This window comes from Eleutherodactylus coqui, chromosome 5 (genome assembly GCF_035609145.1).
Source record: "Eleutherodactylus coqui strain aEleCoq1 chromosome 5, aEleCoq1.hap1, whole genome shotgun sequence".
Classification (NCBI taxonomy): Eukaryota; Metazoa; Chordata; class Amphibia; order Anura; family Eleutherodactylidae; genus Eleutherodactylus; species Eleutherodactylus coqui.
Genome location: NC_089841.1, coordinates 54,182,650 through 54,207,411, shown reverse-complemented (window position 1 = coordinate 54,207,411; position 24,762 = coordinate 54,182,650). Strand labels below are relative to the sequence as shown.

General features: G+C 47.4%; 1 protein-coding gene across 2 annotated transcripts in view; it reads left to right on the top strand.

Annotated features, from left to right (window-relative positions):
• WDR7 (WD repeat domain 7) overlaps positions 1-24,762 on the top strand; it is a 356,850-nt gene that overhangs the window by 8,786 nt on the left and 323,302 nt on the right. For both annotated transcript variants that reach the window (XM_066602521.1, XM_066602523.1), the window contains exons 3-9: positions 1,063-1,169; positions 3,041-3,119; positions 9,200-9,374; positions 11,218-11,294; positions 13,264-13,383; positions 14,411-14,556; positions 18,092-18,194. In XM_066602521.1, the coding sequence (XP_066458618.1) occupies positions 1,063-1,169; positions 3,041-3,119; positions 9,200-9,374; positions 11,218-11,294; positions 13,264-13,383; positions 14,411-14,556; positions 18,092-18,194 (807 nt within the window). The remainder of the gene's footprint in view (positions 1-1,062; positions 1,170-3,040; positions 3,120-9,199; positions 9,375-11,217; positions 11,295-13,263; positions 13,384-14,410; positions 14,557-18,091; positions 18,195-24,762) is intronic.

Here is a 24,762-nt window from a genome sequence, read left to right as displayed (position 1 = left end):
CAGATTATTATTATTATTATACACCCTTTTAGGGAATCCTGAGTTTATAGAGGGGGTTTCCTTTGTTCAGGATCCTCATCTCTTCGCCAGAGTAGAGAGCGGTTAGACAAAGCATCTCTTGCTCTGGAGGATCCGTCCTTTCCTGTATTACACAGACAACCCATCAATATAAATGGACATTGTGTAATGCTTCACTTCTCCTGTTGGAGCGCTGTAGGAAAATGTAACACTTTTTGCCAAGTCTCCACACCGATTACAGCTATTCACTGGGGGACCCACTTGGAGAACATTTTAAGATCACCTTATTGTCAACCCTTCAAATAGGGGTTGCCAAAAATGGAAAACTTTTTTAAAAATGTCGTTCTATGGACGTAGATGAAAAATATTCTAGGCTGGTTTTGTTTCACTCCATTTTTAGGTGCTACTCTATGGGGCTGCCCATATGGTTCTGAGAAAAGAGGAGTATAAACCCCTACAGACAGTAATCCTCTCCTCCTCACTATCCGTTTACATGTAAGGGCCTGTTCACATCTCGTTATTGGCTACGTCTGGGGGTCCTTTCGGGACGTACGTCTTAAAATCCTGAAAATGGAGCCTATCTCTGGCATTGAAGAAACATGCCCTAAATGATAACAGGGAAGAACAGCAGCTCATCCAGCCTCACTGATTTCAGCACCTCAGGAATGGAAAAATACCTTTATTCCACGTACGTAATCGTAGTAAAAACAGTGCACAGGAAATGTAAGAAGCTTACGCGTTTAGAGCGGAACTCCTAATCATGGCATATCAATGATCACATGCCATAATTAAAGGCTTCACTCAAAATGCGTAAGCGTGTTACATTTCCTATGGACATGGAATAAAGTTTTTTTCATACTCTCCTGAGCTGCTGGAACTTCTTCTTTGCTTGTAGTTTACGTGTAAAGATTCTGTACTTAGTGAGTTACATATCGCATGGTATCGCCCTGACCGATGGGTGCTTCTACTGCCCAAGTTGTCGGGGTTCTAGCTCCCCTCGCTCTGAGGTTTTTTCATGTAATTCAATATATTTTTGGTTTTCAGATTCATCCTCGGGCCTTGCTGTTTGGTCACACCGCTTCTATCACCTGCCTTTCTAAAGCCTGTGCGTCTACTGACCGGCAGTATATAGTGAGCGCCTCAGAAAGCGGGTGAGTGTTACGCTGTGCGCGGAGGGGATTTAATATTACATTCTTAAAATTAGAGCTCTTAAAACTAGACCAAGCAGAAAATGTGCCAAATTTATCACGTCGGCGCACACCGTACAATAGATTTAATGTATCCCGCTAGACACGTTGGACACCTCCCGGTTGTTACTTTATAGCAGTGTTACAATGTAGGCTTCTTTTAAGAGTAATCTAACCCCCCTTACTTTTCTAGACTGTTTCTAAAGCTGTCTACTGCCGTACATAAAACTTGGGCATTAACATGCTATAAATCTGCAGGGGGCTGGCACCGCAGGGGGCTTTTATTGAGAATTCTGCTGCATTGAGCTCAGTAAGTCGGCCCCCCATGTATGCTGCTGTCTTGGGCGAGGAGTCTTACTCCATCACTTACTGGAGGCTTTCATCTAGGATGTTTCTCCCATCTTTGACGCCCATTCATTGTTGCAGCCAAAAAGCATTCATTTCCTACTGTACTGTCTATACAGACCTTTCAGGAAGGAAAAGTGTGCCTCCAATATGTCTGCCCCATACAAACAGTACAGAAGGGAAGTGGTGGCCCCTATACTGGTAAAGCTGGAAGGAAGCGTGTGCCTCCAATATAGCTGTCAATATACAGGCATTACAGGGAGAAGTGTGTGCCTCCAATATGGCCCCCTCTATACAGGAAAGAAGTGTGTGCGCCTCCAATATGGCCCCCTCTGTACAGGAAAGAAGTGTGTGTGTGTGCCTCCAATATGGCCCGCTCTATACAGGAAGGAAGTGTGCGCCTCCAATATGGCCCCCTCTATACAGGAAGGAAGTGTGTGCGCCTCCAATATGGCCCCCTCTATACAGGAAAGAAGTGTGTGTGTGTGCCTCCAATATGGCCCGCTCTATACAGGAAGGAAGTGTGCGCCTCCAATATGGCCCCCTCTATACAGGAAGGAAGTGTGTGTGCCTTCAATGTGGCCCGCTCTCTACAGGAAGGAAGTGTGTGTGCCTTCAATGTGGCCCGCTCTCTACAGGAAGGAAGTGTGTGTGCCTCCAATGTGGCCCGCTCTCTACAGGAAGGAAGTGTGTGTGCCTCCAATGTGGCCCGCTCTCTACAGGAAGGAAGTGTGTGTGCCTCCAATGTGGCCCCCTCTATACAGGAAGGAAGTGTGTGTGCCTCCAATGTGGCCCCCTCTATACAGGAAGGAAGTGTGTGTGTGCCTCCAATGTGGCCCCCTCTATACAGGAAGGAAGTGTGTGTGTGCCTCCAATATGGCCCCCTCTATACAGGAAGGAAGTGTGTGTGTGCGCCTCCAATAGGGCCCCCTCTATACAGGAAGGAAGTGTGTGTGTGCCTCCAATAGGGCCCCCTCTATACAGGAAGGAAGTGTGTGTGTGCCTCCAATAGGGCCCCCTCTATACAGGAAGGAAGTGTGTGTGTGCCTCCAATAGGGCCCCCTCTATACAGGAAGGAAGTGTGTGTGTGCCTCCAATAGGGCCCCCTCTATACAGGAAGGAAGTGTGTTTGTTACCAAAATGGCTGCCACTAGGGAAGTTTTAGAAAGTAACTGTAAAACTTACACAAACTTATTTTTATTTTTTTTTTATTTCTATAATAAGTGATCCGGCATGTGATGAATCTTCCTGATACTGAAATTTAATGAATGAAACCGAAAAAGAAAGTACATGAAAAAACCTACATGCCAGCCTCCCACCAGAGCAGGCAGAGACCCTTTTACTGTCCCTATACGCCATGTATACAGATAAGACTTGGGGCGCCGGGACGCTGTAGGCACACATGTACTGAAAAAAAAGCTGTGCTGGTCTTGAACTGGTTAATCCTGACTCTTCTGAGCGTCCGTTCTGATTTTCTTCTCTCCTGACAGTGAGATGTGTCTGTGGGACGTTAACGATGGAAGATGTGTGGAGTTTACCAAGTTGGCGTGTACACACACCGGCATCCAGGTCAGTAGCTTTATAAACTTCACGTTGCACACAGAGATCAGCGGCGTCACACAGACACGGCTTATCTCTCCCTGCTGTAGGTCACATCACTTTTACAGAACGTCTGCACTAATTGGCTGACGTGTGGCGCTCCCTCTCTCTTTAAGGAGGTTCTTGAGCAGCATAGAACATCTTATGAGGGTTGTCCCACCGAAACAACTTTTCCCCATGACATCATGACAGCATACGCTGGAGGTTGCTCACCTGCTGACCTGAAGGGACAGGAAGAGGCAGAATATAAAAAGCACCTCCCCTCCACCAACACCAGTGTTTTTCCTGTCCCTTCAGGACAGCAGCGGCAGAACTCCAGCAACGCTGTCCCAGGCCGGAGGAGGACTTACCGGCGAAGCGGCGGCGTGGATCTTTCGGGCAGCCCCGGCAAACCCAGTGGGAAGGACCCCATCTGGGAGCTTTCCGGGGACTGTGTGGGCCGGGGCCCAAGTACGGGTTGCCGGCACCACTGCGGCCGTCATTTCGGGCGGCGGCCGCCATCTCCGGTGGGCCGGAGTCCAAGTACGGGCTGCCGGCACCACTGCGGCCGTCATTACGGCGGCGGCCGCCATCTCCGGGTCCAGGGCCGACAGGAGCGCTCCAGGGGGCGTGGCTTCGGATACACCGCGGTGACGTCAGACGCTCCGCAAAGGGGGCGTGGCCTGGCGCGGCCGGCGCCAAATTCAAAAATCTGCTGCCCCTGCATCAGCTGGTGGTGTTTCTCCACGCTAAGGAACGATCCTAAGCACAGGAAGCGTTCCTGCAAGGCGCAAGATGTCGACCAGAGAGGACCCAGAGACCCTCCTAACTGTAAGTGGTCCAGTGGACCAACCTACACCTGCACTACATACACTTCCCGACTAACAGAGTTTCCCTTGTCTTACAGGACAGGGATACTCAAAAACCGAGGGAGGCTAGACGCAGGAGTAAAAAATGTCCAGTATGTCTAACCAAACTTGACGACTCCTGCACAAAAACGTTATGCGCTACCGGCTCCGCGAAAATTATGCAGGAGGAAAAAACTTCCCTTATGGCCGAAATTCGGTCAGTTGTCCGAGAAGAAGTGCAGTCCTCCCTCTCAGACCTCCAACCTGGGCCTTCCGGGGTTACACGCAGGTCGGTTCCGGCGGTGTCTGAGTCTGACTCCGACATAGCGGAAAATGTGGATTTTGACGGGGAAGTGACGCAGGAGGACAAGAAATATCTTTTCTCTACCGCGGACATGGATCAACTGCTAAAAGCAGTACGCAGGACCATGCAGGTGGAGGAAGATGTGCAGCAACCCCACACAGTCCAGGAGGATATGTTCGCGGGGTTACTCCCGCAACAAAAATCTTCATTCCCCGTAAACGCCACACTCAAGCAGCTGATCCTAAATGAGTGGGAGAGCGTGGATCAGGCTCCGCTAATCCCCAGGGAATTTAAAGAACGCCTGTTATTTCCGGGAGATGAAGTGTCCTTTTTGGACGAGATACCTAAAGTCGATACTGCAATTGCCATGGTATCCAGAAAGTCCGGATTGCCCTTTGAGGATACGTCCCACTTAAAGGACCCGTTGGACCATAAGGTGGACACATCCATGCGTAAAGCCTGGTCTACTTCCGGTCTCATCATGAAAGCTAACATCGCGGCCACTTCCGTGGCTCGTTCCATGGCAATCTGGTTGGACCAATTCGCAGCCCTAGTCGACCAAAAAGCCCCTAGGGAGGAGTTCGCAAGCGGCATCCCTCTGCTGCGAATGGCAACAGGGTTCCTGGCAGATGCTTCGATGGAAACAGTCCGCCTCGGAGCCCGCATGGCAGCCCTATCGAACACCGCCAGAAGGGCAGTGTGGGTGAAAGAGTGGTCAGGGGACGTAGCGTCCAAAAATAGGCTATGTACCCTACCGTTCCGGGGCGGGCGTATATTCGGACCAGACCTGGATCGTCTGCTGGAGAAAGCAGCTGACAAGAGTCACGGACTGCCTGCCACCAGACCACCCAAGAGACCCTTCACCCCTCATCCCTCGTCTACGTACGCCGGGAAGGGAAAGACCGGAAGATGGTCTTATCCAAAGGGCGGAAGGGGTAAGACTTTAACTTTTGTCCCTCAGCCCATACTTTCGGGCCCGGTAGGGGGTAGACTGACTCTCTGTGCCAATAGCTGGCGTAGTATTACAACTAATGAGTGGGTACTGCACCTAGTGGCGGAGGGGTACAGGATCGAGCTACTATCCCGCCCCCCGGACAGGTTTATGATAACCCCAACCCAGTCTCCAGGCCTAGAACAGGCTCTGTTGGAGGGCGTACGGAACCTGCAGGGTCTCGGCGCAATTATCCCAGTCCCTAAGAAGGAACAGGGAAAAGGTTTCTATTCCCCCCTCTTTCTGGTTCCCAAACCAGACGGCTCCCACCGCACCATTATCAATTTAAAACAACTGAATAAATTCATTGAATATAGGAGATTCAAAATGGAAACCATTAGAACTGCAACTCCTCTAATTGCCAGGGATAACGTAATGGCTACAATAGACCTTAAGGATGCCTATTTTCATATCCCTATTTACGCCAACTCACAAAAATTTTTAAGGTTTGCGCTGAGGGTGGAGGGGGAAATCCGCCACTTCCAGTTCGTCTGCCTACCATTTGGAATCTCCTCGGCTCCGCGAATTTTTTCCAAGGTCGTGATGGAAATGGTGGCCTTCTTACGAAATCAGGGTGTCATGATCATCCCCTACTTAGACGACTTCCTGTTGGTGGCAGATTCCCCGTCTGCTCTGAGATCACACTTGGAGTCCACATTGCAATTATTTAAGGAGCTTGGCTGGATTGTTAACGAATCAAAATCCAACATGGAGCCAGAAACCAGGAAGAAATTCCTGGGTGTCATCCTGGATTCCAGTCTACAAAATTCGTCCCTTCCTCCCCTAAGAAAACATCTTATCATAGAGGAATGTTCCAACCTATATAAAAAACATAGGGTAACGATAAGAGACGCAATGCGGATCCTGGGACTAATGACTTCGTGCATCGGCGTGGTCCCCTGGGCCCAATTCCACAGTCGCGGACTCCAGTCACTAATTCTCCAGAATTGGGACAAGTTGCAGGCTTCGCTTGATCAGACAATCCCTATTTCTGCGGAAGCCAGAGCTTCACTCCGTTGGTGGGTGTCGTCGGACAACCTGTCTCAGGCATCCGATTGGAATTTGGACCCGGCTGTAATAATCACGACCGATGCCAGCGCCAAAGGGTGGGGGGCCCACTTTGAAGGCGGTTATGTACAGGGGGCCTGGGACGTTCACGAGAAAGCTAGCTCATCGAACTTTAGGGAGCTTAAAGCTGTATGGAAATCCCTGCGTAGCCTGCAAACACGATTAGTGGCGAAACATGTGAGGATCTTCTCAGACAATATGACAACAGTATCACTCATTCGCCACCAGGGTACCACCAGGAATCCTCCACTACAACGACTGGCGGGGCGGATCCTTCAATGGGCGGAAGGCACAACAAAGTCCCTATCGGCCTTTCATATAAGAGGAGCCGAGAACTCAGCCGCGGACTTTTTAAGCAGAAGGAAAGTGGACCCAGGAAAGTGGGAACTCCATCCAGAGGTGTTCAGCCTTCTTGTGGAGAAGTGGGGGGTACCAGAAGTAGACCTCTTTGCGTCAAGCGCAAACACCAAATGCCGGCTTTTCTTTTCCAGAGGCGCAGAGAAACAGGCCCTGGGCACGGACGCTCTCTCTCACCCCTGGGATTGGGACCTAGCGTATGCCTTTCCCCCTCTACCACTAATCCCGCTTCTGCTAAGGAAATTACTGCAGTCAACCCTAACAGTAATTTTTGTAGCACCATATTGGCCCAAAAGACCGTGGTTCCCCCTCCTGAGATCCCTGTCAGTGGGAGAGCCCTTCCACCTTCCAACAAGACCGGACCTACTGTCGCAGGGCCCTCTTCTTTACCCGGAAGTTCACAAGTTCAGGCTTACGGCCTGGAGCTTGAGCGGGTAAAGTTCCTAGGAAAGGGTCTTTCCCCTAAGGTTATTTCCACCATTAGCGAGAGCCTCAAACCCTCGACACACAAAATCTACTCCAAAGTCTGGAAAAAATTTTCGGAGTGGTTAGGCCAGGACATCCAGCAGCTGGATCAGCCAGACGTCCGGAAAATCTTAGATTTTCTCCAGGCGGGCCTGGATAAAGGTTTGAGTCCGAATACGCTCAAAGTCCAAATTGCGGCCTTGGGGGCATTCTTCGATCTCGCGCTAGCGGAGCACAGGTGGATTAGGAGATTTCTTAGAGGGGCGAGCAGATTACATCCATTCACACGGGCCACGGCACCACCCTGGGATCTAACCATAGTCCTTCAGGCCTTATGCGACCCCCCATTTGAACCGATTACGGATCTATCCATCGCCTGGCTGACATACAAGGTAGCCCTGCTTGTGGCAGTTACGTCAGCCAGACGCGTGGGGGAAATCCAGGCCCTCTCACGAAGGGCCCCATATATGACTATCCACCCGGACAAAATAGTTTTTTCTTTAGACCCATCCTTCCAGCCTAAAGTATTGTCAGATTTCCACAGGGGCCAACCAATAGTTATTCCAGCCTTTTGCCAAAATTTCAAAAATGCAAAAGAACAAAAGCTCCATAATATAGACGTCAAAAGAGCGGTACTAGCGTACCTCAAGGCAACAGAAAGTTTCAGGAAGTCTGACAAACTTTTCGTTCAATTTCAGGGGCAGGCCAAAGGAAAGGCCGCTTCTAAAGATGCGATCGCCAGGTGGCTCAGGAGAGCCATCCAGGAGGCTTACAAGGCCAAGGGCATCCCCCCTCCAGAAGGATTGAAGGCCCACTCAACGAGAGCGGTGGCATCCTCTTGGGCGGAGAGAGCGCACGCATCGATTGAGCAAATCTGTAACGCAGCCACATGGACTTCAGGCCATACTTTCATCAAACATTATAGGCTGGACTTTAAATATAGTCAGGACGCATCCTTCGGTAGGAAGGTGCTCCAAGCCGTAATCCCTCCCTAAAAAGCCCATGCCACTTATTTGGTATTCCTCCAGCGTATGCTGTCATGATGTCATGGGGAAAACGGGAATTTTTTCTTACCGATAATTCCCTTTCTGGAAGACATCATGACAGCATACGGGCTTTTTCCCCCCCCCTTACCAACATGGTTACCCTAGTTTGTCCAACACATGAGGTAATGTGTATGCTTTAACTTTGTTTTCTGAGGTGTGTGATGTCAATAAAAACACACCTTCTGGTTAAGTAACTGGTCACTGTGGTCATTTGGAACGCACTGGTGTTGGTGGAGGGGAGGTGCTTTTTATATTCTGCCTCTTCCTGTCCCTTCAGGTCAGCAGGTGAGCAACCTCCAGCGTATGCTGTCATGATGTCTTCCAGAAAGGGAATTAGCGGTAAGAAAAAATTCCCGTTATTCCCTATCCATAGAGTAGAGGATAACTGGTTGACCGTTGGGGGTCTCACCACTGGGGGCACACTGATCCATAGAAGAGAGGTCTGAAGCATCCTGCATGCTCTGTACTGCTCTGTTCATTCCAGTAGGACTGCTGGAGACAGCTGAGCGCTTGAACTCTGCTTCTCCGGCCATCCCTATAACTTGCTTTGGTGGGACAAGCTATTAAATACGTGCCTCGGCGGCTGCGGAGCGCCTTAATGCGTGCCCCCGCGGCTGCGGAGCGCCGCGATGCGTGCCCCCGCGGCTGCGCTGCAATGCGTGCCTCATCTCCTGGAAAAACCTAGTAACGCTCACCTCAGCTGCTGCAGAACCTCATAATACGCAACTCAGCTGCTTCAATGTTTCAATTCTGTCAGCAGCAGACTGGACGCTCCCCCAGTAGCCGAGGTGTGTATTATAACCAGTACTGTATGACTTAGTATAAATTCTACAAAGTATTAGAGGTCCGCTCTGCTTTCCTCTGTTCTACAGCAGGGGGCGCACTACTCCATATGTTCTCATCTCCTGGTGGATGTGTCGTGGCCATTATCAGGCTCATGATGTCAGATGTGGTAACATTTGATGATTTTCTAATTGAGTTTTCTTCCCCAGTTTTACCAGTTCTCGGTTGGGACACAGCGGGAAGGACGATTACTTTGCCACGGTCATTACCCAGAAGTCCTTGTGGTGGACGCCAGCAGCCTGGACGTCCTGTACACGCTTGTATCAAAGATCTCTCCTGACTGGATTAGCTCAATGAGCATCATCCGCTCACACAGGACACAAGGTATCTCTCATCTGACTCCTAACCTGATGAGGACCGAGCGCTGTATAGACGCAGTGCTTGATCCTGGGCTTTAATCATGGCCGATAGTAAAAAATACGGTGCAGGTTTAAAGCTCTTGCTCCTGCAATCTAGCAGGAGCAGGCCGGGTGCTCCGCTGTCAGCCATCCGAGGAGCCGGAGGAGAAGTGGTTTATAATGGCATCTGCCTTCTCTTATCCAGCCTACATAACGCTCAATGCAGAGATTACAGGAAGCAGCAGCGCCGATTCCATTATTGGACCAGACGATCATGTGGTTGCTGGGTGCCCCATAGCATGGCAGAGCTGCTGGATCTTGGCATACTTTGATCAGCTTTGTCAGTGACTTGTTTTTACAATTGCTAAAAAATGTCTGGTACTTAAGGATCAAAACACTTTGGTTTGTAAAGGGGTTTTTGGGACTTTTTTTTTCTGTTTTCTTTTTTTTGTTCTTTTTCTCTATTGATGACCTGTCCTCATGATAGGTCATCAGTAGATGATTAGTGGGGGTCTGCCGCTCAGATCCCTGCTGATTAGCTGCTTACTGGCGCCGCTGTCACTATGGCAAGTGCAAGAAGCAGATCAAGCCGGCCATAGCGTTGTGGCTCAGATTGGTGTTGCATTGAATTCAATGGGAGCTACAACTATAATACGACCCCAGGCTGCTGGGTCAGGTCAGCGCAATATGCTTCCTGCACATTCCATAGGGACAGCGGCGCCGATGATCAGCTGATTGATGGGGATCCGAGTGGTGGACCCCCCAATCATCAATTGAGGACCTATTTTAATGGCATGTCATCAATAGAACAAAGTCAAAGTTCCAGACAACATCTTCAATGAAAGATGAATCATATAGTTTCCACCACCTACATGTGTTAAATGTAATAGGGGTCCCATAGTGTGAGCAATGAATAGCTATATCCTTTCCCTAATAGGATCCCAGTAGTGGATGTTATCCGCCCCTACAATCCCATAGGAAGGCAGGGGTGTAATTATAGGGGATGCAGAGGATGCCGTTGCACCCGGGCCCAGAAGGCCTCTCCTCTCCATATAGGCAACCCAGTACCATGAATAAAGCATTATAATTGGGGGCCCTGTTACAGGTTTTGTATTGGGGCCAGGAAGCTTCAAAGTATGCCTATGGTCACAGTGATTGATGTTGCTATGGCTTCCGAAGACCACTTACCTGCAGTGGTAATATAGGGGCAGTGGTGGTCTGAGACGCTCCCTATACTGTACCAAGGGCTGCAATAGACTTCATCTATAGGTGAATATAGTGTCAGCCATCAGCATTTGCTTCCTTCTGAAGCCAGGAGAGAAGCAACTAGCGATAGAGAAGAGGTGAGGGTTGTTGTCTCTGCTGCCACCGGTGATAAATATACCCTCGGGGGGCATGGGGAGACTGTTGAGGTGGACTGAACGTTGGCATTAAAAAAGTTGTAAAAAGATTTAAAGATATTCCCTAACCACGGAATATGCTTAAGTGTCTGATTGGTGTTGTCCCAACCACTGGGACCCCCATTAGTCATGAGAATGGGGTTCTGTGTGCCCCCATATGAATGGAGCGGTGGTCGAGCATGCATGCTGCAGCTCCCTTCATCTCTCTGGGACCGATGGAAATTGCTGAGTGCTTGTACTTGGCTTCTCTCACGGCAACCAGGTGAATACTGCCCTATTCGTATAGGGGGGCACGGGACCCTATTCTTGTGATCAGTGGGAGCAATTGGTCCCCAACGATCAGACACTTTAAATTTTGGGAGAACCTCTTGAAATAACTCGCTGAAAAGCTGAAAAAATTTGCAATGCCTTTATGTTTCTGCATTACAGAAGACACAGTTGTAGCCGTTTCTGTTACCGGCATCCTGAAAGTCTGGATCATCACCGCCGAGGTTCACCGCATGCAGGTGAGGATGTTCTGCTCGTCTTCTCTCTAAGGTTCCCCGCCTCTCTCTATGCTGAAAATAATCTGTTTTATAAGGGACACAACAGCCTCCCCTCCATTGGACGTCTGTTGTGATCCACTGGGCAGTAACCATACACCTCGCTCACGTCCGCTCTATCAGTAGGCTCCACGGTAGGGATCCTCGGATGATTTCGACGATGGCCTATTTACAAAAGCATTGGTTTCTCACCCAAAGGGCCGTTTCCTTCCTTACGTATTTCAGAAAGTTTCTTAAACCAAGGGGGTGGTGAGGAAAGGTTGAGCCTAAGGGCTCAGTCACAGCAGCGTATTTCCTGTCCATGTGCTGTCTGTATTTTTAACGGACTGATTACGGACAGCACATGAACCCCTGAAGAATATTGGTGGATGCAGATGTACTTTCTTTATGCGGGCCAATGTTGTGCGTAAGGAAAAAAAAATTCGGTCTGAATGCTTGGATCAAAATCGCCCATGAAAGTATGTGGGAGCATAAAATACTGCAGCGAACACGGATTACTTCCGTATGCGCTGTTTCTTTTATGCGTGTTGCCAGGAGACAGTGAAAACAAAGATGTTACATCATTTGGGGCTTGTTTTTTTTTTTTCCACATGTGAAAAACTGATGACACACGGATGTAAAAAAAACGAAATTGTGCAACAAAAATGTGCGCAACTGCGATTTACACACTCATAGTGAAGTCGGTCCGTTTTTCACCAGAATTGCATACTCTTGTGTGAATGAGCCCTTCACATGGTTTGACAACTCGCTATGATCTGCAGGATAGGTTATATCGACACTCGTAATGTTACTTGTCTGAGGCCTGTGTGGCAAGGCTGCTGCAGTGCTTCTTTTCTCAGTTTCACGTTTTGTGTTGCTCACCCCTGGTCTGCACAACTCGGGCCGTTGATCATAATTTATTGGGGTAAAAAAAATCCAATTTATAGCGCTGCGGCTTCATAAATATGACTCCTCATTCAGTTAACATGTTTTTCTGTATGTTAAAGGGAACCTGTCTTCACCTCTGAGTCCCATAAACTACATTATTGGGCTCAAGGATGAGGGAAAGGGGAGTTGGGGGTGTTGTTTCATATTTACCGGGTGCCCCATTCCTGTGCTGTGTCCCCACAATGAGCCCCATAATATAGTTTAAGGGCACAAAGCTGATGATAAAAGGTCCCCCTAAACTTGCAAAAAACTTTTGCTATATTATACCAACGTGAAGTTTTGATCAGTGTAGCTTTCAAGTGCTCAGACCTCCACCTATCAATGAAACAAAGGGGTAGAAGTGCTCATCTGAGTGATGTGCCCAATCTCTTCTTCTTGGAGCGGCGAATGGGCTCATTTGAAGGTTTGTGAGACTGAACACTGTTCTCTAGTTAGATCCACATGGGTACAGCACTCGACTGAGCACTTCTGCCCCCTTGTTTCAGCAATTGTGGGGTTTCCAGCACACAGACCCATCACCGATCGAAAGCTTTATCATGTCAAAAGTTTGCTGAAAGTTTAGATCAAGTTTATCACTAGACGTCCTGGATTGAAATACATTTATAATTCTCCCTCATTGTGCTATGGATAAGCTTGGGTTCCCTGGTGTCGCCTCTAGCCGATTTGTAGTTCCATGCCCGCCAAAATTTGGAAACTTGTGCCCTATACCTACTGGAGGGATTGCTCTGCCTTACTGCTTCCCACCAGTGATGTGTGCAGTTCACCATCCAGCAGTCCTGCTCCATATATTAAACCTCCTCTATGATATGTAGACTATATTTCTTATACCGGTCATGGACACAAGATGCCGTGTAACTCAGTAGTCTATTGGGGCAGTCGTGCTGTCAGAGCTGTGGGGGATCCTTTAGTTTGGTGGGGCATTCTGAAGTGTCCAGAGTTACTTCCTTGCTGTTATTTAGTATTTTTACTCCAAGTGGATTTGACTTCTTTCCTTGTCTCTTTGCAGGACACAGAACCGGTGTTTGAAGAGGAATCCAAACCCATTTACTGCCAGAACTGTCAGAGTATTTCCTTCTGTGCGTTCACACAGCGATCGCTACTAGTGGTCTGTGCAAAATACTGGAGGGTAAGAGTCCTCTGTGATACTTTGTACTTACAGGCCCAGTGGTAGAAATGACGACCCTCCCGGCACATTCCTGAGGCTGCTCGCCTGTTGATTAATGGACATTCTTGTTATAAGGACAGTCCTGCCGATGGTCAGCTGATCCCTATACATACTGTTGCTGCAGGGGAAAATGTAATAATAAATGGCACCATTCATGTTACATCGCATTTTTGATTATGGAAATATTACTACTATGGGAGAATATCTGGGAGAAAGGGCCACGTCCTTAAGGGGTTAAAGTTTGCAGCTTTCTGATACTTTGTTATTTCAGTTTCTCAGTTTCCAGGATGTAACCAGTCCTGCATCTGTTGGACATTATTAGGATGGATGTTTCTGCCTCTGGGTGAAAACAAGGGATTTGTACTTCACTGACCACAAGCAGATATCTTAAAAGTACTGCAGAACTGAACCAGCCTAGAAAGTTGCTGAACTTTTCATTATGTAATAATTAAGCTTTATTGACATGATATTGGAAAACAGTTCTTGAAAAAGGGTTCTCAAGGACTATTATTATTGATGACCTATCCTCAGGAGCGGTGATCAATAGTGGATTGACTGCTCCTCGGGATTCCTGTCGATCAGCTGATTCCCAACAGTATGGACAGTGCCGGAAGCAGCTAGCACTGGGAGTTGTGCCTGTAGTACCAAACCGGACCACTGTGATATTGACAGCGCTATCTTCCAATGCTGTCCACACTCTGCCGGGGATAAACTGATCAGCAGGGAACCCGATCAACTATTGATCACCGGTCCTGATGATGGGTCGTTAATAGTAGTAGTTCTGGAGAACCCTTTTAAAAATTAGACTAAAAAGAGAAGTGACCCCTGCCCCTCATTAACAGCTTATTGGGACTCCTGTAATGCAGTTATGAACCGTAGACCAATGTATAGAGATTAGAAAGGCATTGGTTATCCGTAAGACATGGCTGATTACTGTGATGAAGCGGCTTCGGTCCTCATGTCTGCTCGCCCCGTGGGCTTCTTTCAGGTGTTTGATGCGGGTGATTATTCTCTGCTGTGTTCTGTCCCGAGTGAAGAGGGTCAGACGTGGACGGGAGGAGACTTCATCGCTGCGGATAAGGTTATAATCTGGACTGAAGATGGACAAAGTTTTATATATAAGCTTCCTGCCAGGTGACTTCTTCTTCTTCCTTCCTTACTTTGCTAAAAAGAAATAATGAATGAATACGGTTGGTCAGGAGCACAAACCCGTTTCCGTAATACACGTCTCCTCGCTGGAGCTGTTGTGCATTCTCCCAGAATGCAGTTGGACACTTTTATAAAGACTGTTGTGGTATGTCTGATAAGAAAGTATTGGCAGGAGCGGCCAAACATCCCAGGGTGCATCACCACGGGGGAGTTACTCATGTTGCAAAATGCACAGAACTCGCACTGAAATAGACCGCATTGTTAAAAGTATTGCAGCGCGTTCCATTTCCCTGCGTAGATGTCTTGCCCATTGTTTCTTTAAAAGTCACATTGCACCAGCATGTACATGTGAGTTTTATGTGAGGGCGATGCGATTTTTAGTTTTTACCTATTGATAATACAAGCGATTTGACACGCTTCAAAATTGCATTTTGAGCGATGCGATGCAATTTTCATGCAAATTGCAATGCACATCGCAATTTTACAAGCGCAATATCGATCTCTGACCAATATCGCATTTGCCCATATGAATGCACCCTAAGGGTGACTACCCACTACAGTTCTTTTTCATTGCGAAATTCGCAGCGTTTTGTTTCTCCAGGGGTCTATGGGACTTGTAATGCTAAAATCGCGATCGCGCAAAATTGCAATTTACAGCGAAATCGCGATTTTTAAAATTAACAAGTCCCATAGACCCCTGGAGGAAAAAAAAACACTGTGAATTTCGCAGTGAAAAAGAACTTTAGTGGGTAGTCACCCTAAGGAGGTCAACAGGTGTTGGGGTTAAGAAGAATCGGGCATGTTGAATTTCAACATGCCTGGTCCTTTGTTCTCACGGGAGGAGATCTGCTACCAGAGAAGTCTGGCACTGACTAAGCCCCAATATGTACAGGCGGATTTGAATTGCGGATGATCCGCAGTTCAAGCCGCCCGTAGGCAAACATGGGCGTCCGCAACTGAATTAAAGCATGTGGTTTTTGTTTTGCGGACCTTTTGGTGCAGAGATCAAATCACAGCATGCTCCATTTCAGTGTGATTCCCGCATGAATGGCTTCCATTAAAGTCGATGGAAGCTTTCCGATCCGTGGCCCGTCCACGGGAAAGCAGGAGTTTGAAAGAAAAAAACCAAAACTCTACTGCGCCGGCTGGCACCTCTGCTCACATTCACAGTAGAGAAAAAAGAGGACCCGGACAGGTAAGCAGGGTCCTTGGCTGCAGGCAGGGTCGCCCTGTGGGCTCCCGCATGTGGAATCCGACTTGCCCGTGGACATGAGCCCTTTTTACACAGGCTGATGATTAGGCACGAAACGTTTAGTTTCCCTGATCATTGGCCTGTGTGAAAGTGCACTGGATCAGCTGATAAGCAAACGCTCGTTTATTGGCTGATTGGGTCTTTTATGTAGGCCTGAAAATGCATACTTTATCGGTGGTATGTCTCCCCATGTAAGCAGAAACACTGTATTCTGTATGGAGAGGAACCATCGTTCTAACAAACCTTAAGGCCCATTTACACGGAACAATTATCACTCAAAATTCGTTGAAATGAATGAATTTCAGCGATAATCGTTCTGTGTAAATGCTACCATCTCAGCACAGAAGGGGGAAGCGCAGAGCGAGGAGCCTGCGATCCGGCGGCAAGTCTTTCTGTTGGAATGCTCTGCATCAGCGCTGATGACCTTAGCGGTGATATCCGCACTCGCGCAGTCATTTAAAGGACTGTCAGCCTGTGTAAAAGGGCCTTTAGTCCCCCATACCAGTGATACTCTAGCATGTGTGAATGATGGGAGCGAGCGACGATCAACAGGTTTTGTTGATCAGCATTTGTTTACAATAAACTGAGAGTTTTGTCATGTAAAAGGGCCCCTTATTCATCTCTCACCATTGAAAATGCACAGACCCTTGGCTGAGTGTATATGGGGAAGTCAGGAGGGCTGGTCGTCAAAGGACAGCTGTCCAAACTGTATGGGCAGCATGACACATAGCCGTGTTTTACTGCGCCTCAAAACTGTATGCGGTAATACTTTTTTTCAGATGATGCATGCAGCAACTTGCAAAATCCTTTCTGTGTGAGAAAATTAGAATATAAATTTCCATCAAAGGTCTTTTGTGTCTAAAATGTGATTTCATTCCCTTTTTTAATGATTGCAGCAAAGTTCTTACGGATTTGGTCACAATTATGAAATTGCAGCCCTAATATTTGACTTAAATGACAAAAAAAACCTTAAAGTCACTGGATACTTTGTGGGGGCAAATTTTTTTCACTTAAATGTTGGTATTTTGGGCTGACAGTCATTTATACAATAATGTTTGATTTAAAATTTTGCACCGTTTGTCTTCTGCAGCTTCTACATATCCGTGAATGCAGACACTGCAGACTGTGTTTCGGTAGGAGATCCGTAAGTGAGGCTGGCTCGGTTTCCCCCTGTTCTCTCATGCATGTTCTTATCAGCTAGTTTATGACCACCGCAAAGATAACCTCAGCTTCACTGATGGATCTCCTGTTGAGTCTTGGTCTGCAGCTTGTTATATACAGTGATATGTAGAAGCTGCAAGAGACAAACAGCTAAATTTTTAATTACAAAAATGGTCGTTGGCCCAAAATACATGCATTTAAGTAGAAAAAAATTGCGCCCCACGAATGTCCACAGCCTATAATCAAACACATTTAATTTATTTTTCCATCCGATTAATTGGACTTGATTAATATGAGAAAATTTTTAAAAAATTTTGATGGCAAATGTTAGATCTGTGGTTTTCTGACCGCTGAGACCTCCACCGATCACTAGAACGCTGCTCTTCAGTTGCCTGTTCCTCCTCACTACAAGAACACCGCTCGGAATATCTATGGATAGAATATTAATGAAAATCTCTCTAAGGCCCAATGTCCACAGGCGGGTTTGATTTGTGGAATAAGCGCAGGGCACCTGCAAATCAAGCGGGTGCCCCATGCAGATTCCACAAATCAAGCCGCCCATAGGGAAGCATGGGCGTCCACAAATTAATTAAAGCGTGCGCATTTGTTTTGTGGACCTTTTCTTCCCGAAAAAAAATCGCACCATGCTCCGTTTTCGTGCGGCTCCTGCACAGACTGCTGTCATTGGAGTCAATGGAAGCCATTCAATCCGCGGCCCATCTGTAGCTGACACTGGACCGGCCGCGGATCCCACGGGAAGGCAGGAGATTTTTTTTTTTTAATCTGTGCTGCGCGTGTGCGATGGTGAGCTGTGAGGACCATGCACAGTACAGTGAACCTGGAAGTAGCATTGTCCACGCAGACGCTGTAGCCTGCCAAATACAGGTACGCAGGGATAACATTGCAGCGCCGCCCTGGTGCTTACTGAGCACATGACCCGAGTACAGGCCGCCGCTACCTTCCGGTCGCTCTTCAGTATTTTTCCTGAACAATCTGGTATGCAGCAGGTTTATATAGAACAGCGACGGCTGCAGATTCCTATTACATGTATTCGTATTGTTGCATGGAGTTGTTGGGTTCTAATCCTTTCCACTTTATTGCTTCCAGCTGTATCCCGGCCAGCGACTCCTTCCGTATTGATGTTGGGAAGGCGGTGGAGAACGCGATCCCACCCTTGCTGTATAGCGTTATGCCAAAGGAGGACAAGAAGGTACGTGTGTGCGTGTGTGCCTGCCTTAATTGATGCCCGTAGTTCTATATACTGTTACCACTTTTATATTTAATAGATTTATGTATTTTTTGCCTCTTTGCTTCTGCACTAAAACCAGTGTTATATGGTTTCTATAGGTTCTTTTACACTGCAGCTCTGCCTGTTTAGCCTGGGTTCTCATATGCCGGATTCCCGGCGGAAATCTCGCGGTTTGGCCGCAGCGAAAAACCGCGAAATTTCCGCTGGGAGAAGCGCTGCTTCAAAACCAGCGGCACTTAGCCGCGGTTTTGGAAGTGGCCTGGCCGCTTGCTCTTCCGCTGCGGCCGGCGCTCCCATAGGGGAGAGCGCGGCCACAGCGGAGGAAGAAAAAGAATGAGCATGTTGCAGCCGGCTAATCCGCGCCGCAGTGCCGACTTCTGCCGGCTTTGCCGTGGCGGATTTGCCGTCCCGTGTGGACGAGATTTCTGAGAAATCTCGTCCACATGGCTGGCTAATCCCGGGATTAGCGGCTGCAGGCGGATTTGCCGCGCCGAAATTCCAGACGGAATTTCCACGGCAAATCCGCCCTGTGTGAACCCAGCCTTAGACTGCTTTCACACCTGCGTTTGGGTCAGTTCAGGGTTTCTGTCTCTCTGCTCCATTTTTTTTAAAAGATAAACTGAAATTAAAAGGGATAAAAAACATCATTTTTTTTTCCACATTGATTTTAATGGGGTTTAAAAAAAAACCCAAAAAAAACGGAAAGCAAAAAGGCTTCTGTTTGCTTCCATTTTATCAGGTTTCCATTTTTTGGGCTGAAAAAATAATGCTGCAGAATGCCCTTTTTTCCCGTCCAAATAAAATGCAACAGAAGCAAACTGAAGCCTTCTGTTTTTTTCAAACCCCATTGAAATCAGTGGAGGAAAAAAAATGGATTGTTTTTTTTCAGTTTTATTTCATTTTCTCTCCTCCAAAAATGAAGCAGAATGACGGAAACCCTGAACTGACCCCAACGCAGGTGTGAATGTGGCTTTATGGCCCTTTTACATGGGTCGATCATCGTTCAGATCCCCGTCCTCTCGCAGGAATCTGAACGAGGGTCGTCCCGTGTAAACGCATGCAGAGACTGAACAATGTAGTGTTCAGTGTAAACAGCAGTCGCTCACGACCGTCTTCTTTCTACTTACTGTGAATGGCGGCCGGCGATGGGGAGAACGCTCCCCGGCCCACTCCACCTCCATTCCGGCAACGCTGTGAGCGATGTCAACGATACTTGCTCTTGTGTAACGGCACAGGAGCGAGCCTCGTTTGCCTGACAGCTCGGCCCTGCATGAATGGGGCTTTACATGTAGCCACGTTTAAGAGCCGGGGTCTGCTGGAAAGGTGTAGCTGTTACCATGTGCCCCAGTGATAAGCTTGTAAGGTTTCTTCCTGCCTGATTTTTGTGTTCTTATTACAATAAAGAAGAAAAAGATATGAAACAAGCGATTAAAACCCAAATACCCGATGTCTGAGGGAAACGGGCTTCAGTAAGGCACAGCCTTGAGATTTGATGTTAATAGTTATATTTCTTATGTTTACTAAAACTGTAGGTACACTTTAAAGGGAAGCTGCCATGTCCCCACCACACCATAGACTACGGTACGGTTCTGTTAGGGAATAAGCCGAGTGATCTAAAGATCACGTGACGCTATACAATCTGATGCGGAGTCCTTTGTGTGATCCCCTATACAAGTCTATGGGAGACGGGCACGCACAGGACTCTGAAAAGAGTCAGATTTCATAGCGCTGCTGGATTGGGGGAAAATAAAAAAAATACATCACCTGGCTCCATGTCTTATTCCCTAACGGCATCATAATTTAAGGCCCATTTACCTGCAAAAATAATCTTTCAAATGATTGAAAGATTGTGTGATCTATTTGCATGAAGTGTTAATGGCCATTAGCACTTTATCATCTTTATTTGCTTGTAAAAGGGCCTCCAGGAGCTGTTTGCAGAGCCCAGCGTGTGATTAATCACATGCCCAGCTGTGCACACAACCGCATTGTTCTCTTTACAATGTAATCTGCCAACTCCCGTGGAGATAATAGCATACGGTCTGTTGAGAGATATTTTATGTCTCACAAGCTAAATGATGGTTTTTAAGTTTACCTTAAAATTATCGTTCAAACGAAAAGTTCCCGATGCCCACGTTTACATGTAACGATTATCGCTCATTTTCGGTCGTTTGAACGAATATTGTACATAATCGTTGCGTGTAAATGGGCCTTTAGTCTATGGTGTTGTGTGGACCTGACAGGTTCCCCTTTAATCTTTAATATACACTGAATTGGGGGGGGGGGGTCTAATATAGTGGCCATTCAGTCTGTGTATTCTGTATAGCAGACCTGTACTGTATATATTTTGGGGCAGCACAATTCCGTCTCACATGTGTATTTGTGGTATAACCAGGCTCTGGAGAGGTTTGATTTGGAAGCAGTGGTGGAAGTACCAGAATGTGACCGCTTCTCAGACCCGGAAAAAGTCTTAGACTTGTACACCCCGAGGACGTTACTGCACTTTCCCCCTGCTGAGTCTCATGTAAGAGTTGAGGTTTGCTGTGTGGCACGGGGTTGGCGTTTGTGTGATGTGCCCGGGTAAATATGGCATGGTGTGCAGTGTTTGCTGGGCCTGTGTGCACTATGGAGCCCTACAGTTTCTGTTGCGGCTGCACACTTTGCATGCTCTATGACATTGTACTTGTGTTCTGAGATCAGCGGAGGAGGAGATACAGACCTACAGCAGGAGCACTGGGAGCGCAGCTTCATAGGGAAGACCCACTGAGCCCAGATCCTGCAGCTCCCAAATTGGAGATGTCACAGAAAGCAAGCTGAGGAAGGAGTACAGAAATAAGCCCAAAGGGAATGTATCACACATGTCTATTTATGTAGAACCAGATAGTGAAACATTTTCTATTTTTCTGATCTGTTTTTTATTTTGTGATTGTAGATTTTTTATTTTTCTCTTTGCATGACTATGAGGGCGGCCAACCTGTCTGAGCAATAGGGAAATACTTTATAGAAGGCTCGTGGGCCATACACACAATGGACAGGAGGGAGTCTATTGAATTCAATGGGGGAGTGTTATGGGCATGCTCTGTGACCTGTGCAGGGAGCAGATATCTATATTACACTCACGTTTGGCACTATTAAGCAATTCCAGCAACCTCATTGGTTCTGATTCACAATTCCAGCAACCTGATTGGTTGTTTGGCTTCTCTGATTCAACCTCATTGGTTGTTTGGGTTCCCTAATTCAACCCGATTGGTTGTCCGTGCCGAACTTGTGTGTAATATAGATATGTGTGTGCAGGGAGGAGAGGAGGTGAGCTGTTACCATCACCTATTGTGAATGGTGGCTCATGTGTTATCTATATATAGGTGTTACTTCTCAGTGCCTGTGATGATAATGAGATGGGCTCCTCCACCCATTGATAGCTTAGGCCTGTGACCGTATAATCCCCAATACTTCATGTACAGCATGGAGACTTGAAGGGAATGTCTAAAACCACTTCTTGTATAGATCACGTTTTTATATTGATCATATTTTTATTTAATTTTTGGTGTTTTTTTTTTTTTTTTTTTTTTTTTTTTTTTATGTAGATAGTGACATTTAAAAAAAACTGCAATCCTGCAGTTCTCACATTGACCACTAAGACTAATAGTTGGACGCTTCCTGTTCTGTATAGAAATCTCCTCAGCAGTCAGTGGTATTTGACACCCCTGCTCTGGTTGTAGCAGCGAGGATCAGGACAACTTCTGATCCCAGCTGTTTAAGCTTATAGATGCCACAGTCAGCAGCGGGCGCAGCATCCAATGAACTTACCAGAGGGTGGAGGCTCCTTCTCTCACTGGCATACTGCGATCACGGAAACACCGCCAGATTACCACGACAGCTGGGGCCTCACAAGTGTCTCCAGGTTGTTCACAACAAATGTTTTATTAGGCTAAATAAAGTTTAATAAAATAACTAAAACTTTTTCATTTCAAGCACCTTACTTTTTAATAATAACTTGCACTAATAATCCAATATCTGGGCTGTGCATTTGGTGTAGAAAAGCAAAAACCAACAAATTATGACGAACTGAGAATAAGGCTACATCTAGTGCTGCTGCAGTCCTTTTGGCCAGTCTGGATGTACTTGGCTGCAGCAGCGATGTGTCTGTATACCCATGTGACCTCTTCAACCAGTCATTGGCCACAACAGTATGTGGCACAAGACCACCTGTGATTGGCTGCATCTGTCATATTGGTTTCATCTGTCTCACCACTGCAGTCATAGGATAGGGGATAACTTTCTAATTAGTGGGGGGCCCAACCACTGGGAACCCCTCAGATCACAAGAATGGAGTTCCTGTGTCCCCCTCCTCCACTTCACTGAAACTCCCACAATGGTAATGAGTCTAAATGGTAAATAAAGTGTTTGTGCACGCTTTTGACATGTTAAAGTGACAAGTCAGAAGTTTTGATCGGTGGGTGTCTGGCTGCTGAGACCCCCATTGATTGCTTAAACGAATGTTCTGTGCCCATTCCTCTGTCACTGCCAGCGGTTTATGGACTCCATAGACTTTCTATAGAGCCTGTACAGCCTTCCAATCAGCAATGAAAACATCCAAACGGGCACAACTCACATGAGTGCTTCTGCCCTTCGATTTAACCATCAATAAGGGTATCGGCTCCTGGACCCCCGCTGAGAACCTCTGACATGTCAGAAGTTTGTAAAAAGTTTAGTTATCCTTTAAATGGAGCTGTGGCCGAGCAAGACAGCCAAACGCTTGTACTCGCCTATCTCCCGCAGTGCCATTGAAATGACTGTAGGGGTAGTGCAGTCTCTAGGGACTTATTACTCCATTCGTTTGAGGACCTTTAGAAGCCCCCCTTTCTTGGGATTGGTTGGAGTCCCAGGGTTCTCAGACTAACTGATCAAAAAATATATCCCCCATACTGAGGATTGGGGGTAATGTTATATATTGGCACCGTTTAACTGTTAAAGGGGTTCTGTCATAAAAAAAATAAAATCCATACTTCCCCTATTCCTCTCCCATCAGTCTTCTTACTGCATCTTCTCCTCCCCGATCTTCTCCTGGCTCCTGCAGTCCCCCGGTCACCTCACCACAAGCAGTCTGAAACCTCTTCTTCTTGTTATGCAGCAGCTTTCTTCTTCCGGCAAGTCGGTGTAGGCTACATTACTAGTGACGTGGCATTCACTGCCTAGCAGGGAGCGCCGATTGCTATGCTGCATGCGCGCTTTCTTGCGGCGTTAGTATAGGAACACTCGCAGTGAGACAGCGCGCATGCACAGTCTCAGCATTAGCCCGGCATAGCATTCGGCGCTCCCTTCTAGGCAGTGAACGCTACGTCACTACTGACAATGGCCTACACTAACCTGCTGGAAGGAGGATGCTGTCAATTTATGTAACGTCACCGGAAGAAGAAGAATCCGTCTGGCTGGAGGTGAAGTGAGCCAGACGATCAGCGGGGAGAAGGTGCGCTAAGTAGACTGCCTGGGGAGCAATAGGGAAGTATGGAATTTTTTTTCCCTTTAATTACACAACCCCTTTAATTAACGTTACTATTATTTTCTCACATTTAGCCTCAGACACACTAGCGTGTTTTCGTTTATCTGTGTGGCGGATGTAAAAAAACCCAACAGACCAATATTAGTCAATAAAGCAGCACGCATTACCGAGTTTTTTTTCACACAGACTGCATAACAAAAACTCCTCTCCTGTCCTGTTCCTGTCCGTGTCACGGGCGGAGGTTAGGACATTCAAATGCGTGTCGGCGTGCCGGTCGGCTGTATATCGGACAGCGCACGGACAGGCGAGTTGCACCCGAGCCTCTCGGGGGATAGTCTAGTTAGCTTTTCTTAGCTGAGCTTTCCAGCAAGCTAGCAAGCCCTATAAGGATGTGTATATATACATACCCTGCTTCCCTGAAAATAAGACATACCCTGAAAATAAGACATAGCATGATTTTCCAGAATTTTTGAGGATGCCAAATGATTTTTTAGGCTTTTTGAGGATGCTTGAAATATAAGCCCTACTCCAAAATTAAAGGGGTTGTCCCGAGGCAGCAAGTGGGTCTATACACTTCTGCATGGCCATAATAATGCACTTTGTAATGTACATTGTGCATTAATTATGAGCCATACAGAAGTTATAAAAAGTTTTATACTTACCTGCTCCGTTGCTAGCGTCCTCGTCTCCATGGTGCCGACTAATTTTTGGCCTCCGATGGCCAAATTAGCCGCGCTTGCGCAGTCCGGGTCTTCAGCAGTCTTCTATGGAGCCGCTCGTGCCAGAGAGCGGCTCCGTGTAGCTCCGCCCCGTCACGTGCCGATTCCAGCCAATCAGGAGGCTGGAATCGGCAGTGGACCGCACAGAAGAGCTGCGGTCCACGAAGACAGAGGATCCCGGCGGCCATCTTCAGCAGGTGAGTATGAAGACGCCGGACCGCCGGGATTCAGGTAAGCGCTGTGCGGGTGGTTTTTTTAACCCCTGCATCGGGGTTGTCTCGCGCCGAACGGGGGGGGGGTTTAAAAAAAAAAA